This window comes from Lipotes vexillifer, unplaced genomic scaffold, assembly GCF_000442215.2.
Source record: "Lipotes vexillifer unplaced genomic scaffold, Lipotes_vexillifer_v1.1 scaffold1011, whole genome shotgun sequence".
In the NCBI taxonomy this organism is placed as follows: domain Eukaryota; kingdom Metazoa; phylum Chordata; class Mammalia; order Artiodactyla; family Lipotidae; genus Lipotes; species Lipotes vexillifer.
Genome location: NW_006787698.1, coordinates 1,242,062 through 1,259,212, shown reverse-complemented (window position 1 = coordinate 1,259,212; position 17,151 = coordinate 1,242,062). Strand labels below are relative to the sequence as shown.

The window sequence follows — 17,151 nt, the reverse complement described above, 5'->3', positions numbered from 1 at the left end:
CCCCCCCCCCCCCCCCCCCCGCCCCACCTAGACGCCTACACCCAGGGTGACCTCGGAAGCCGTGCGCTGAAGGTGGCAGAGCCTCTGGTGGCCTGGGTCCCTGGGTTTCTGCAGCATCTCCTCCATCTCCCACAAGAACCTGCTCAGCAGGGCTTCGTTCAATGATGTTTTGGGGACTCTAAGAAAAGGGTCCACCCTCTCCCACGCCTGCAAGCTCAGGCCACCTTTGCCAACTGGGATGCCCCCTGTCCCCACGGGGGAGCGCCTGCCCGGGCACGCACTCCCAGAACCCGTCGCCCCTTCTGATTTGCAGGAGGACACTCCGAGGGGCAGGGCGGAGCAGTGGTTAGGAATGCGGGCTCGCCCCCGTAGCCTGGGCCCAGCCCTACCACTCCCCAGCTCTGCGGTCTCAAACCACGGTCTCGCCAATCTGGTCCCACGTGTGAAGGAGGACGGCGTGGGGTAGTGGGAGAGACCAGGAGTCACTCCAAGCATAGCCTGGCACACAAGCAGCATCGGAACGTGGCCACTGCTACCACTATGTCTTCTCACACTGCCACGTACAGTGACAGATTCTTACACGAGCAGCAGGTAAAAGATGACACGACGTTTGCCCCAGCCCCAAAGTGGAAACAGGCCAAATGTCCCCCAACAGTGGAACACATAAACAGGTGGAGGCGTGGTCACACAACAGAAAACGCTGAAGCGTGAAAATGGATAAACTATCACCACACACGGCAGGGACGAATCCTCCTCGCAGACAGAGCAGAAACGCAAGAGACAAGTCAATCCGTGTGCGTGGGGTTCAAACCCAGCACTCAGCCGTGTCTCCCAGGGACAAAGACACACAAAGAAAACGGCCCAGAGAAGCAGTGACACACGGGCCATCAGAAGCAGGAGGACGGTCCCAGCTCTGCGGGGTCAGGGGAATGGGGCTGCAAAGGAAGGGGGCCCAGGACAGAGAACGAGGGGGTTCATTTCCCAGCAGCGTTGACTGGGGAGTCATTCGATAAACTGTATGCATGTATCCATCTTTCGGCCAAGTACAATATTTCACGTATTTTTCTGTACCATGTAACGTCTTAGGATAAAAACATTTACCGAAAAGGGAACACACCATGACAGACAAGGTTCTCAGGTGCCCCTGAGGCTCACATCCCTGCTCTCAGTCATTCCAACATCCCTCTCGGTGCTGCTGGGAGGGGATCTGGCTGTTATAATTAAGGCCCCAAATCAGCAGATCCTATAATTGGGAGGTTACTCTGGGTGGGCCTGACCTAATCTGGTGGGCCCTGGAAAGGCATCGGTCCCTAAGTCAGAGGGGCCAAGTGTGAGGGGACCCTCGGTACCAAATGGACCTTCCCCAGAGCTCCGGGTACGGGTCTGGCCCGCCGACACTCGACTCTGCCTCTGAGGCCCTAAACCGAGGCCCTGGCAGGCCCATGCCTGGGCGCTGAGAGCCGATCACCTCAAGCCGTCTGTCTACGGGATCAGCTATGCAGCGGCGGAGAACTAAGACTGCCCAGCTGGAGGGAGGAGCAAAGAGATCAAAACTATCTGACAGAAGGACACCAGACCATCCACATCTGTCCAATTTGGGTACTGGGCACGAGGCTGTTCTGTTAATTATTCTCTTTCCTTTTCCGAAATTTGAAGTATTAAAAAAAAAAAAAAGAAAAAGAAAGAGTACACTCCAAAGAGGACAGTATGGAAAGGGGGGAGGTGTGACTTTCCAGTAGAGACACTGAGCAGCACGACCTCAGCCAGGGGACCGAGGTCGACACCAGCAGTGATGAGTCATGTTGACGGCAGGCACCCCGAGACAATGGACGAGATGGCCCCTCACGCGTGGTCCTCCTCCCAGCACCCAGAGCCCCAGCTGTGGGAGAAAAACACCAGACAAGTTCCCACTGAGGATCTACAAAATCTCTGACCACAGTCCTCCTCAAACCCATCAAGGGCATCAAGAACAAGGAAAGTCTGGGAACCCTCCTAAACAGTTGGTGGGAATGTAAACTGGTGCAGTCACTATGGAAAACAGTATGGAGGTTCCTCAAAAAACTAAAAATAGAACTACATTATGATCCAGCAATCCCACTCCTGGGCATATATCCAGAGAAAACTCTAATTCAAAAAGATACATGCACCCCTATGTTCATAACAGCACTATTCACAATAGCCAGGACATGGAAACAATCTGAATATCCATCAACAGATGAATGGATAAAGAAGATGTGGTACATATACACACTGGAATATTACTAAGCCATACAAAAGAATGAAACAATGTCATTTTCAGCAACATAGACGCAACTAGGCATTACCATACCAAGTTAAGTAAGTCAGAAAGAGAAAGACATACCATATGCTATCACTTGTATGTGGAATCTAAAATACGACACAAATGAACTTATCTGTGAAACAAAAACAGACTCACAGACATAGAGAGCAGACTGGTGGCTGCCGGGGGTGGGCGGGGGCGGGGAGGGAAAGATTGGGAGTTTGGGGTTAGCAGATGCAAACTATTACATATAGAATGGATAAGCAACAAGGTCCTACTGTATAGCACAGGGAACTATATTCAATATCCTGTGATAAACCATAATGGAAAAGAATATGATAAAGAACATATATGTGTATAACTGAGTCACTTTGCTGTACAGCAGAAACTAACACAACGTTGTAAATCAACCATACTTCAATAAAATAAATTTTAAAAAATTAAAAAGAACAAGGGAAGTCTGAGGAACCATCACAGCCCAGAGGAGCCTGAGGAGATGGGATGCCTAAATGTCACAGGGGACCTGGATGGGGTCCTGGGACAGAAGGCGACACCAGGGACAAACAAGGCAAACTGAATGAAGCAAGACCCTAGTCAACAAGAATGTACCCATAAGGTTCATTAACTGCAACAAATGTCCCAGCCTCATGTGAACTAATAAGGAGGCTGGGTGTGGGGTGCGTGGGAACTCTCTGTACTGTCTTCTCAGTTTTGTTGTAAAATCTAGAACAGTTCTGAAAAATAAACTCTTTCAAAAAGAGAGAGAGGGAGTACACCACCCAAACAGTGGATAAACAGACCAGCCTGTGACAAACACAGAAGGAACAAGGAAACAGTGGACCGTTTGCACCGGGCACGCTCCGTCATGAACTCTCCCACCCCTGCTCACCAAGAAGCCAATTTCCAAATCCATCAGCTGCACCGCTGCCCGGCTGCCCAGGCTCACGGCAAGGCATCAGAGCATCGGGTACATCAGCAGATCCCCCCACTCGGCCTCATGGGCTCTGGAGGAGAGCGTACGGTGAGATTTTCCTTCGCACGAGGCTGACCTTCCTCTGCCGAGCGGGCTGTTAAAATCACTTTGCGTTCCCTGAACAAACACCAACTGTGCCTGTCCCCGCCAGCACTGCGAGATTCAAGGAGGCGGCCTGCGGGAAGGGGCCCTGCTGCCCGGTGAGCGGAGCCCCTGGGGGAGCACTGGGATTCCCAGGTCCACGATCTGCCCCGAGCTGCACGCAGCACAGGTTGTCACCTGACGCAACTGTCTGGCTTTGCTGGGGCAGCACCAGGCTACTGAGTTTAGTGGGGGCGAGGCTGGCAAGAAGCAGTCAGATGTTTGGGCTGATCTGTGATTCAAACCATGCTGTGTCACGCTGCACAAAAATCCTCTGAAGTTACCTGTTGTCGCACCCGCCAGGTTAATTAATGATGCAATCCTATCCTCATAGCCTGATGACACGATGCCCCAATTTGAGACTCCAGCATCAGGAGTTAATTTTCAAATGCCACAGCCAGCTTCCGGTTTCAGATTTCCGGCACAATCCTGACAAGCAAAAAGGCTGGGCTGTTGGCATCGGGGACGACAGTGTGGTCCCGACAAGAGCGGACCGAGGGCTCTATGAGGAGGGCGGGGAGGGGTCCCGGGGTTGGGGGGTAGTAACACGGCTGTGCTTCCCATAAGCCCCCGGGTGCTCAGGCCCTCCTGGGCACGTGCTAAACCACTTCTCCCAACGCTGCACCAGCGTCCCCGTGCTGCTGAGCTCCAGGGTGTGTGCGCGGCTGCAAAGCCCAGCTGCAAGTGACAGCTCCCAGCAGGGGCTCTCGGTCACCTCGCAGAACGCCAGGTCTCCAGTCTTCTGGGCATGGTCCCCGGGGGCGGCAGACGGGAACCTGGAGGCCAGACTCACGAACTGCCTGAGTGAGGAGACACACTGTCCTTTCCTGACTAGATGCACACGTGTGTGCTGCCACACACGCAACCCGAGTGCACACACGTGCACACTCCAGGGTGACCAAGCACCGAGGTCCCCCCGGGTCTAAGAGGGTTTCCAGGACGCGAGACTTCCGGCTCTGAAGCTAGGAAAGTTGCGCTGGTCACCCTAACGCCAAGGTCACCGCGCACCCTGGAAGGAGGCAGTGGGCACACGGGTCAGGCACACAGGGAATAAATGACAAGCAGGCCTGCTGCTGTGGCCAGAGCCACCGTCAAGAGGTGATGGAGAAGGCGCCCCCTGCTGCCCACAGCCCTCTGCATCAAACAGTGAGTGCACAGCAAGCTCCGGACCAAGGACCCATGAGCCGGGAAGACGGGCCTCGGCTGGTCATGCTGTTTAGGACGACAGCCATCATCTCTCAGGAGGATCCTTCTGCAGAGACGCGACCACCCCCATCATAAAACCTCCATCGAGCAGCTTCAGGCAAGGCTGCATGGACTGAGGACAGACTCCGCCAGGGATGCTGGGTCTGGTATCTCCACAAACAGATTCAAGAAAGCTCGGGGCCTTGGACAGCACGACCCTGCCACCTTATCTGTTGTCTTTTAATAAACAGGGGTTCTAACACCTCTCTACTCTCTGGCAGTCTGCTCTCAGGAAGAGCTCTCTGCTCAAAAACATTCCTTTTGTTGCTGGATTTCTGGTCACCATGGCCCGGGAGGCAGGGCAGAGGAAGGAGGAGTCTGCTGGTTTCCCCAGTGTGTTCATGAGGTACACACCGAGCCTCCCTGCATCATCCCGATGGGTCTCTTCCCCCGGCCCCCCAGTTGCTGCGGCCATGTGGAGCTGCTGAGCGAAGCCGCTTGGCTGAGCTGCGGCGCCTCTCTCCCCAGAGACCCAGGAGGAAAGAAGGCAGCGCCTCTATCTCACGCTGGCATCCTGTATGGGGACGGGGTGCAGTGCTGGGAAGGTAAGTTACCAAAGCCAATCTGTGCAGCCGTCACACTCCTACCAATCTCCACTCAGCCCTCCCGCCGCCGTGGGGCAAGGCGGGGCCGCGCCTGAGTCAGGGAATGGCCCCTGCTCCCCGCCGTGCCAGGCTCTCAAAAGCCACGAGGTCACCCAGGGACCTCCTCTGGGAGTCACCAGCGCTCTCCACCACGGGCCTTCGAAGCTGCTGCCTGCGGTCGCTTTGCTCAGCTCCATCAATCACCAGAATTCCCAATTCTGCCACAGGGGACAAAGCAGAGGCCCTGGTGGCCGCCCGGCACTGTGGTCCAGCAGTGCCACCTGTAGCCAGAGCCAGGGAGTCTGCGGCCGGGAGGAGGGCGGAGGCGCCTGTCCCCTGGGGCTCACTGGGGTGATTAATCAATGCCCGCAGGGAACATGTCTGGGCAGTGGGCTGAAGCCGCCTGGGGTGGGCCTGCAGAGAGGTCCCAAGGGGCCGGGAGGGCGCCCATCAAGGGGGAAGGGAGCAGCCCAGCAGCCTTACCCCGCTCCCGAAGGAGCAATAGACCCCTGAATCATGAGCCCAGCACATCCAGCCTCTCTCCCAAGCTGCAGCCAGAGAGAGAGAGCAGGAAACACAGGGGCTGGACCACATCTGCACACCAGCTCATGCTCCACGGCAGGGAGCACATGCCCTCAAACGTGCACGTGCGCACATACACACATACCCATGCCCACGCACGCACACACACTCACACACGCGCAGGCACACCTCCAGAGTACCAAGTGTAGGCTGAGATGACTGCCTGCTGGGTGTCAAGTTTCCTGGCAGCAAAAGGCCGAAGAAAACCTGTAGGTGCAATGGAATCAAAAGGAGAAATTCTCAACGCACCCTGGTGCAGCGCTCAGGCTTCTTAAAGGTCAGGGAGGGAGCGAAGCTCTGGGAAAGGCTCCCCGGCCCCCTCACCAGCAGCCCCTCCGACTGCCCTCAGGGATCTGCCCATCACACCCCAGGACCATCCACGAGCCAGGGGGGGCTCCGTGCCCTTTGTGGGAGGACAATCCGAGAGACCCTCTCCCCTGCCCCCGCCTCGGGGCACCTGACAACAAGGCCAACAGAAGCCAGAGGGCGGGAGGGGCTGGGGAAGCAGAGAGAAAACCAACTGCGGGACCTGCCTGACGGCCAAGGCCACGGCCCAGACAATTCCTGCAGGGAACACTGTCTGTCCCGTCCTGGGGCCCTCTGGTGGCACGTCCTCCACCCACCCGCATGTGGGCACACAGCAGTTGCTGCGTGTGGATACGGAGCCCTGCATCTGGGCAACAGCGTGAAACGACCCCAGGTGGGTGTGTCACACACTCATCTACGGATACAGTTCCTGGTGACATGCTACCCACAGGGACCCAAAGGGGCCGTACCAGGGGTGGGTATCGAGGGAGGCCCGGCAGACGGAGCAGCCCCGGGACGGCTGACCCAGCGCCACCCACGGGCTCCAGGGAGTCCTCTGGATGCTGAGCCCGGTGCCCTGCACCCAGGCCCGGCCCTGCGGGAGGAGGTACTCTGAACCAGGCAGAGCTGCTCTGTCTGCCTCCCCAGGCCCACGACCTCCTGGCCTCGATGACCAACTGTCCGGGCCGCTGCAAGGCTGGGTCTATTTTAAATCCCCGTCTCCAAAGGGATCTGAAGCCCTCACGTGCTGCGGATATTCTTAGCCTGGCTGCCAGAGAGCGCCGCACAATGCCGGCCTTTCGGAGCAAATTCCACGCTGTTATCGACACCAGGCTGTGCGCGTCACTCTGACACAAATCACACCACCAAAGTAGCAACAGACCCAGAAAGGCTCCAGAAGATGCCGTAAACCTGAGTAAGTCGACACTTTCAAAAAAAAAAAAAAAAAGTGCTACTGAAATACCCCGAAACGGTTGCGATCAAGCTACTGCAGACGCAAGAGCACCGTGTAATTCGGGAGACAGACGTGGGAACGGATCTGCCGGAGAACCCCGCCCCACAGGGTCCAGGGGAAGGCAGGGAGCAGGGGCACCACCTTCCCAGGGATCCTGAGCGGCTCCCTGCACCCCCAGCCCAGGGACAAGAGGACACCTCACCAGCCCCTGCACCCCACCCCTGCAGAGGTCCACGTTGATCCAAGAGGGAGTGCGGCCTCCACACGATGTAAACCTCTGTGCACGGGGGCTCCCAGGGGCTACGGGGTCGCTGTGCTCCCAGAACCCCGGTCTCCTGACAGCGTCCAGGTCTCCTGACAGCGTCCATCCCCGCCCCGTGCCAGGCCCCTGCTGGTGATGGGGACATTGGGTCGGGGGGAGGGACACCGAGGGCCCTGCCCTCATGGGGTCCGAGTCTGGCAGGGAAAGACTGACACCAACCTCAGACACGGCCAGCACATGGTCACTCTGAAGGACGAGCATGGGGTGTCCTGCCAACATCTGGGGTCCCCACCCCAGTCCCGGGGAGAGAGCAGGAAGGGCTCCAGCACGGTGGCTCAGCTGAGCTGGCCAGGCACCGGGGGTGGGATGACAGGGCAGGTGGTGTGGAGCCCCTGTGGCCTCACTCGGGCAGCATGAGGGACCCCCACGTGCAATCCCACCACTTCAGGACCAGAAACTGAGATCCAGGTCAAGTGCCTTCCGGAATGTTCTTCCAGTAAGGAAACACCACTGTGGTCAATGTGACCCCTCTGGCTGATTCCCCAGCACTCTCAGGAATCGGGCTGTGGGGCGGGGGAGGCGGGCGGTGGGTGGACAGCAGGGGCCACCCGAGCAAACGAGGGGTGCAGCTCAGGGGGCAGGAGTGCTGCAGGCTGTCCTGGGGGACAGGCAAGCGAGGGGAGCAAGGCACCGGCCCTGTCACCCGGGGGCCGCTGGCCCTCATGTTCCCAGCACCCTCTCTCTGGGGGACATTCCTCAAACCCAGTTCCACTTTCTTCCATCCGCCCTCGATCCCAGCCGCTTCGCAGAGGCCCCCAGCTGCTCACTCCTCCCTGACCCCCCAGGCCACGTGTCCCCAGAGAACACACTACGGCCCCAGTCTCCCGAGGCCTCCCCATCCCCAGGCAGGCCTGCATCTGAAAGCTCAACCTTCCTTGCCCAGCAAGTGCGGGGACCCAGCAGCGGCTGCTTGCTTACTTTTTCTTTCTTCTTTCTTTCTTTTTTTTTTAAGGAAAAGGTGGGTTTTCTCCCCTTTGGACCCCTCTGGCTGGGAGGCCCTGACCAAACCCAAGGCTAAGAGCTCCCACCGCCCAAGGGCAGCGGCTCCATCTCCCCCTGCTGCTGGTTCCAGGGGGCCTTCAGAATATCACTGCCACTGCCGCTCAGAGGAGTCTACCAAAGGATGAAAGAACCTGGGAAATTTCCAGCAGCGCACAGAGCCAAGCCAGAGGGAAGGGCGAGAGCGCCATCTAGCGGCCCTCGGGGGAGCCACGCTGGGGCAGGACTGGCACAAGGCTACTCAAGAGACCTGGGCAGACGTCCCTCTCGCCACCACCCCACCCCATGAGACACGGCCCAGGCCAGCGAGCTGGGCCCAGCAGTGTGCGCGCGCGCGCACACACAACACACACAGATATCTGACACTCGTCACACATTGGTACCTGATCCACACATATACACAGACTTATATACACAATACAGACATATAGATACCTGACAAACATACACACACAGATACATCACACACACAACACACACACACAGATACCTAACACACACTCATACACACATATAGGTACCTGAGACACATACACACACTTATACAACACACACATACATACGCTCATATGCATACTCAGACACACACACCCACGTGTATACACACACTCATACACACTGACACACTCATTTGTATACACACATATACTCACAAACACAAATATACACACACATACATATACGCAGAAACATATACTCACATACCCCCTCGGACACTCACACACACACACACACACACACACACACACACACACACCCTCACATGCATGCATGCAGCCCCAGCCTGCGGATCCATCTGCACGGGGAGCCCGAAGGCCGCTCACCTGCACTCAGCCTACCAGGCCCACGGGGAGGACGCTGCTGTGCGGAGCGGTGGGCAGAGCCCCCAGGGAAGCACCCCACAGGTGTGGGCCTGGTGCAGAGCAAGGGCCCCTCCCGCCAGGCCTGGACTGGGGCCTCCATGCAGTCCTGGCCCAGCCTTGCCGTGGGGAGTCAGGGGGACGGGGCGGCCACGCAGTCACTGGGGCCTCCTGGGCAGCTCGGGGACGGCACCCTGACCAGGAAACCCCTCCACTCGGTGCGCAGGACCACACTGCAGGCGTGAGGCTCAGGCCTTTGTTCAACCACCATCACCAAATATACCAATCTCTCTCCAAATCTTTCCCCAAAGGCAAATACTTCCGCACCCAGAGGTTCCAATGATCAAGGGCTCACGTAAAGCCACAGAAGGCCACAAAAGGGGAGGAGTGGATTGACAACAGGAAGCCCGTGGAATTTTAACAGGATCCCAGCAAACGCACAAAGTAGCACCACGCGAAGGCCAGAGGGCCTGTGGCCAGCAGAATAACGGCCCCAAAGATGGCCACGGCCTAATCCCGAGACCTGTGGACATATCACCTCACGTGGCAAAGGGGACTTTGCAGGAGGGATTAAGTTAAGGTCCCTGAGACAGGGATGACCCTGGATTCCCCGGGGAGCCCAGTGTCATCACAGGGTCCCTCATAAGAGGAGACGGGAGATGCTGCGCTGCTGGCTGTGAGGATGCAGGAGGGGCCGCGAGCCAGGGGTGCGGCGCCTCTAGAAGCTGGAAGAGGCGGGAACTGATGCTGCCCTGGAGCCTCTGGAAGGACCAGCCCTGCCCACACCCGGATTTAGCCCCGTGAGGCAGAGTCAGCCTCCTGGCTCCAGAACTGTCAGAGAACAAATGTGAGCTGAGTTAAAGCCACCAGATCTGCAGTCCTTTGTTACAGCAGCCCTGGGAAACTCACACGTGTCCCCAGCCTTCCCTGCCCATCTGAGTGGGAACCGCTGCCAGACAGCGGGGCAGGGGCTTCACTCGGTCCACAGCAGAGGCGAGGAGAGGGTGGTCACACAGCCGACGGCGGGGGGAAGACCCCACCCGGGGTCCGCTGCTCAGAGGGCCTGCTCCTGCCCCTCAGCAAATGGCCCCAGAATGTCCCTGTTGACTTAAGGGGGTAGGGGGCCCTCCCCCAGGCCGGCAGGCACAGGCTCAGCCACGTGGGGCTCAGCTCTCTGTTAGGACAAGGTAGGGGCGCCTTGGCCAGGGTCCGTCTGGGTCCCTGCTGGGTGGCCCCCCCAGTACAAAGGTGAGGGTTCACTGACTGAGCTCTTGAGCACCTCTCTCTGCTTCCCTGAGCCGCGATGATTATTGTGACAACAGAACCTTCTAACAGCTGGGGAGAGGCAGGGCGATGCAAAGCCCCCAGCTCAGAAGTCTCTGCTAGAAACACAGCGAACAAAGAACGGCCTCCTGCCGGCCACCTGGCAGAAGCTGCGTGTCAGGGGAGTGCTCAGCTGGGAGATTCCAGAACAGGACCGCCTTGGTAATCTGACCCAGCCTGGGGGGCCCAGCATGCCCGCCCACACCCTGCAAACGTATAACCCCACCCCCCCAATCTGGAGGCCAAGAGGGAGGCGAGGGGAGGCTCAGGCACAAGGCCGCCCACTCCCCAGGCCCGCGGCCCCAAAGCCCCCAGCACAGCGCGGCCCTGGGAGGCGTCACCAGAAGCCTGGCAGCAGCCATGTTCAGTGTAAGGTGCTCTGAGCGCAAACCAGAAGCTCCGGGAATCTGTAAGCATGTTTCTGGGGGTCGTGCGTGCCCTCATCTAGCGGGGGCTGGGCCAGCGGAGCCCCCCACCCCGACCTCTGCCTGCCCTGCCCGACAGCCCCAGGTGCAGCCCCAGGAGCCACGTGTAAGGCCTCCCCCCCACCCCCGCCCATCGGGCAGCCCCGCCTCCCTCCTCACCAGGACTTGGGCTCCCCGAAGTGCAGGTAGTTGATGCTGTACAGGTCCATGTCCTCCGTGTGCCAGGCGAAGGTGGTCTTCCACATGCCGAAGTACAGGTAGGGGGTGTTGACGCCCTCGATGATGGTGCCGCACTCGCGCTCCACCATGTCCAGGATGGTCCGCAGGTTCCCGATGTTCCACTGGGCCACGTCCTGCATGGCGGCGAGCACACGGTCAGCCTGCCGGCCACCCCGGCCCCCAGCCTCCCCCACCGTCACTCGCCCCCGGACGCCGGCAGTGAGACACCTGCGTCATTCCCTCCGAGCCCGGGCCGCGGTGTGACCCCTGCCCAGGGCCCAAACAGCATTCTGCCCCACACCTGCCTGCTTCCGAGCCTCGCCCACCCCAGGAGTCCAAAACCCACCCTGGGCTGTGCACACCCCACAGGCACAGGCCCCCTGCCCCGGGCCAGGCGGCCAGGCAAGGCTTCCCCTGGATCCCACGTTGAGCTGTTCGTGAATCATGGGCGGGGAAGGCCATGTTGCGGCCACGGTTGGTGGTGAATAATTCACGTGCCTTGAAGTCAGTGACACAGAGGAGGAAGAACATGCCGAGCGGGGCTCCCAGCGACGTGCCAGACAGGCCTTCCCGCACCTTCCCACAGTGGAGACGGGGACGGCACTCAGAGCCAGGCAAACGAGCGAGGGATCCCCACCCACCAGGCTCATCTATTCCTAACGCCACAAGCAAACAAACCCCGTCTTGTCATAAGAGCTCGTAAAACATGCTTTCGTTGACTTCCAGTCCCCGGGGAAGCCTCGGGGCTGCTGAGATGCTGAGTGCACGGCAGCGTTCCTTCATGCCCCAGATCCACCCAGTGCCACCCACCACATCCACGTTTTAGGCCCGACTTGGCAGGTCGGCCTTTGCAAGGTGAGCTGTGGCCAGAGCCCAGGACACGGAGGAGGGCCACGATCAGACCCCCACTGCGAGCTTGAGAAGCCCAGGGTCGCCTCAAGTAGAAGATGCCCAAGACTGGGGGCACCAGCAATCAGTCGCCTCCCCAAAGCCCTGTCCATTTGCCACCTGCCCCCATCCAGCCCACATGGACAGGGGGCCAGGGGTCTAGACTAAGCTGGGCGATAACTCATCATGGGCCAAGTCATTCTCTGCTCTGGGCCTCAGTTTCCCCTCAGTACAAGGAGACTGTTGTACTAGGTCAGGCACGGCAAACACATGGCGCCAAAGCCCCAAATCCTCTTCCAGAACCCAGGGCAGGCTCACCCACTGAGCCTTGCCTCGGCCCCGCTGAGCCTGCACTGGGCCTTGGAGCCCTTCGCGGGGCCATCACTACAACCGTTGGCAGCACCTGAGAGCAAACCCAGAGGTTCTCAAGGGACAAGCCTCCAATTTTTGAATTTTTATTTAAAAACAAAATTTGGGGTCCTCAAGAGAATGAGAATATAAACCACAGACTTGGAGAAAATATTTGTAAAACATAAACAACTGTTATCCAAAATATACAAAGAACTCTTAAAACTCAACAATGAGAAAGCAAACAATCCACATAAAAGCTGGGCCAAAGACCTGAACAGACACTTCACCCAAGAAGATACACTGATGGCAAATCAGCACATGAACAGATGCTCCACATCATCAGGGAAATGCATATCGAAACCACAATGAGGTACCACCACACACAGATAAGAATGGCCAAAATCCAGAATACCGACAACACCAAATGCTGGCGAGGATGTAGAGCAACAGGAACTCTCATTCACTGCTGGTGGGAATGCAAAATGCTCCAGCCACTCCGGAAGGCAGGTTACAAAACTAAACATACTCTTACCATACGCTGCAGCAATTACGCTCCTAGGTATTTACCCAAAGGAGCCGAACGAAAACTTATGTCCACACAAAAATCTGCAACGGCTGTTTACAGCAGCCTTATTCGTAATTGCCCAATCTTGGAAGCAACCAAGATGTCCTTCAGTAGGTGAACAGTTAGAATAAACCACGATATATCCAGACAATGGAATGTTATTCAGATCCAAAAAGACATGAGCTGTCAAGCCATGACAAGACACGGAGGACCCGTAAATATTGGGTTGGCCAGAAAGTTCGTTTGGGTTTTTCCGTAAGATGTTACATATGACTAAGTGGAAAAAGCCAATCTGAAAGGATTATGTACTGTATGGTTCCAATTATAGGACATACTGGAAAAAGGCAAAACTATGGAGACAGTAAAAAGATCAGTGGCTGCCAGGGCTTGGGGGACGTGGAGTGATGAACGGCCGGAGCACAGAGGCTTTTTAGGGCAGTGACAGTATTCTGTATGACACCATAATAGCGGATACTTGCCATTATACACTTGTCCAAAGCCATAGAAGATATGACACCAAGAGTGAACCTGAAAGTCAACTACGGACCCTGGGATCAGAGTCCCAGACAAGGGACTCAATGTAACAAACGCACGGACAAGGCATCAATGTAGCAAACGCACAGCTCTGGTGGGGACGCTGACAGAGAGCGAGGCTGAGGGCGTAGGGGAGCAAAGCACGTATGGGGACTCTGCACCCTCCTCTCGATTGCGCCGTGAATCTGAAACTGCCCTAAAAAAGATACCTATTTAAAACTAACAACAATTATTATTATTACTATTATTATTCAGGATCCCACCTAGCACCAAGACTACACAGTGGGGGAAAGAATAGCCTTCTCAATAAATAGCGTTGGAACAACTGGCTGTCCACGTGAAAAAGAATGAATTTGGACTCCCTCTTCATACCATATAAAAAAACTAACTCAAAACGGATCATAGACCTAAATGGAAGAGCCAAAAATTATAAAATTCTTCGAAGAAAACATAGGGGCAAATCTTCACGACCTTGGAATTGGCAAAGGATTCTCTTAAATAAGACACCCACAGCACAAGAAATAAAAGAAAAAATAACAGAAAAATTGGACTTTATTAAAATAAAAACTGCCGCTCTTCAAAGAACACAACCAAGAAGGTAAAAAGACAACCCTCAGAACGGGAGAAAATACTCACAAATCATTTATCAAGTGAGGGACTTGTACCCTGAATGCATGAAGAATTCTTACGACTCGATAATGAGAAGACAAATAACCCAATTAAATGTGGGCAGAAGATCTGAATAGACATTTCTCCAAAGAAGATATGCAAATGGTCAATCAGCGCATGAAAAGACCCTCGACATCATTCCCACCAGGAAACGCAAATCAAAGCTACAATGAGATGCTACTTGCCACCCGCCAGGATGGCCGAATATAACAGGTGTGCCTGAGGATACGCAAAGATCAGAACCCTCAGGCTTGCCTGGCAGAAATGGAAAATGGGGCAACTGCTTTGAAAGAAAGTCTGGCAGTCCTCAAAAAGTTAAACGTGGAGTTACCATGTGACCTGCAATTCGCCCCTGGGTAGCCGTCCAAGAGAAATGAAAACACATGTCCACACACAGACTTGTACGTGAATATTCAGAGCAACATTATTGCTAATAGCTAAAAAGTAGAAACGATCCAAATGCCCATCAACTGGTGAATGGATAAAGAATATATGGTCCATCCGTACAGTGGCGTATTATTTGGCCACGGAAAGGAGAGAAGCACTGATACTCACTACAACGTGGGTGGACCCTGAGAACACAATGCTTGCTCAGTGAGAAAGCCAGACACAGAAGGAATGTGTCTGATTCCATTCATATGAAACGTCCAGAACAGGCAAATCCACAGAGACAGACAGTGGGTTCGTCATTGTCAGGGACTGAGGAGGGGGATGGGAGTGACTGCTAACGGGGATGGGGCTTCTTTTGGGGATGGTAAGAATGTTCTAAAATTGACTGTGGTGATGGCTGCACAACTCCGTGAATATACAAAAAAACACTGAATTACACGCTTTAAATGGGCAAATTGTGTGGTATGTGAATTATATCTCAATAATGCTTAAAAAAAAAAAAACCCAGTAGGTCTGATAATCAACAAATAAATAAAATGAATCCAACTAGCACTAACTTTCCAAAACTCTACATGGAAAAGGACAGGTCATCTGACAATCAGGCGTCTGACTCCATGTCCACCTGTACACGAGCACATGAACTTCAGTTATTCCATCCCATCAGGCTGCTGGGATCTAATTCCCTTCCAAGAAGTCACGATCCATAAACCGAGCAGCAGAGCCGCAAGCTGGGATCGGGCTGGCGGGAGGAGCTGGGCAACACCAACCCCCAGGCACCAAGGTCCACACTGTGGCCAAGTCAAGAGGACAGCTGGCCGAGGTCACAGGGCATAGCCAGCTGGGGCCACCGGTCAGACAGCCTAGATTCCTAACACCTGCTTGGGACTGATCACAGAGAGTGGGACTCAGCAAGTTTCCCATCCACGGAGCCTCGTCGTCCCCACTTGGGAGTTGCAGGGAAATCGCCCGGTTGCTCTAAGGACTAAACATGGTGTTTAAAGAACAGAGGCGCGGGACTTCCCTGGTGGCCCAGGGGTTAAGAATCCGCCTGAAAATGCAGGGGACACAGGTTCGAGCCGTGGTCTGGGAAGATCCCACAAGCCTTGGGGCAACGAAGCCAGTGCACCACAACTACTGAGCCTGTGCTCTAGAGCCCGCAAGCTGCAACTACTGAGCCTGCAAGCCACAACTACTGAGCCTGTGTGTTGCAACTACTGAGCCCACATGCTGCAACTGCTGAAGCCTGCACACCTAGAGCCCATGCTCCACAATGAGAATCCACCGCAATGAGAAGCCCACGCACCAAAACCATGAGTAGCCCCCGCTCGCCTCAACTAGAGAAAGCCCGTGTGCAGCAACGAAGACCCAACGCAGCCAAAAATAAGTAAATTAAATTAAATTTAAAAAAAAGAACAGAGGTGCCTTCCTGCCCGGGACCGCGCCAGGCCCTGCCTGCAGAGGCCCAGGGGAAACAGCCCTCCTCGTGTTCAGAGACCAGACGTGTCCCCGGGGACACGCACCGCGGTCCTCCTGCCCGAGCAGCTTCCAGGAGGAGCCGCGAACACAATGAAACCGGAGAGGGTTGGAGGCCCAGCACTGATCCTGGGCTGCCAGGGAGGGTGGTCCAGGCCTCGGCGGCCTGGCGTGGGAAATGGGGGCCCTGGAGGTTGGCCCCTCTCCCCGGGCCTGGAGGCCCTCGAAGAAAGCAGAGAAGCAGGGGGAGCAATAGACAGGCCCCAACAGGCCCCAAAAAGCCCTGGGGCCACAGCCCCGCCAGGCCCCCGTCAACCCGACCCAGGAACTTCTGCACTGGCCCAAGAGCGAGCTGGCCCACGGTGCTAAAACACAGCTGTGTAACCACAAAACCTGCCACGAACAAGGTGACCAATCCTGGCATTCAGAGGTGTGGAGCCGGGAGATGGGGGAGGTGCACCCACCCGGGTGCGGGTGCCGGTGCCAGTGCCGGTGCGAGTCGACGGTTAGGGACCTGGGCTGCAGAGCGTGCGACAGGGCCTCTGGGGCCACGTCCTCCGAGCAGGTGCAGCCCTGCTCCCAGGGGCTGCGTGCTCGCTGGGCGAAGGCCTGGCCTTGCACGTCATCTGACCCTTTGGGATCAAGGCCAAGAGTGTGAGCTCAGGGTCCAGGACACGCCCACTGAAGGACTGCCATGCGCCCGCCAGGCCCCATGTTATTGATGGGGAAACCGAAGCCCAGGAAGGAGGAAGCAGGACAGGGGCAAACTCGGTCTGGACCCCCGGGGCGAGAGCGTCTCCCTGTGGTTCTGGGGGCAGTGGGTGAGCTCACTTCGAGCTTGACTTGACGCATCTTCCAGGTAACAAACTAACGCCCTCGGCACCATGCACCACAAAGCGGACCCACTAGTGGAAGGTCCGGGCCCAGGTCAGCTGGGCTCCGTGAAGCGAAACACTGGCAGCGATCCGTGTTGGGACCTGAGCGGCAGTCGTGTGTTTCCCACGCCTTTTGGGAATCACAAGCCGCCTGTTCTAACACGCTCCTCCCCTGGGCGCCAAGGAGGGTC

At 56.4% G+C, this 17,151-nt stretch overlaps 1 protein-coding gene across 1 annotated transcript in view; it reads right to left on the bottom strand.

The window, feature by feature from the left end:
• Positions 1–17,151, bottom strand: part of KDM4B (lysine demethylase 4B) — a 94,391-nt gene that overhangs the window by 69,081 nt on the left and 8,159 nt on the right. Inside the window, exon 4 of the mRNA XM_007460540.1 lies at positions 11,156–11,349. Coding sequence (XP_007460602.1) covers positions 11,156–11,349 — 194 coding nt within the window. The remainder of the gene's footprint in view (positions 1–11,155; positions 11,350–17,151) is intronic.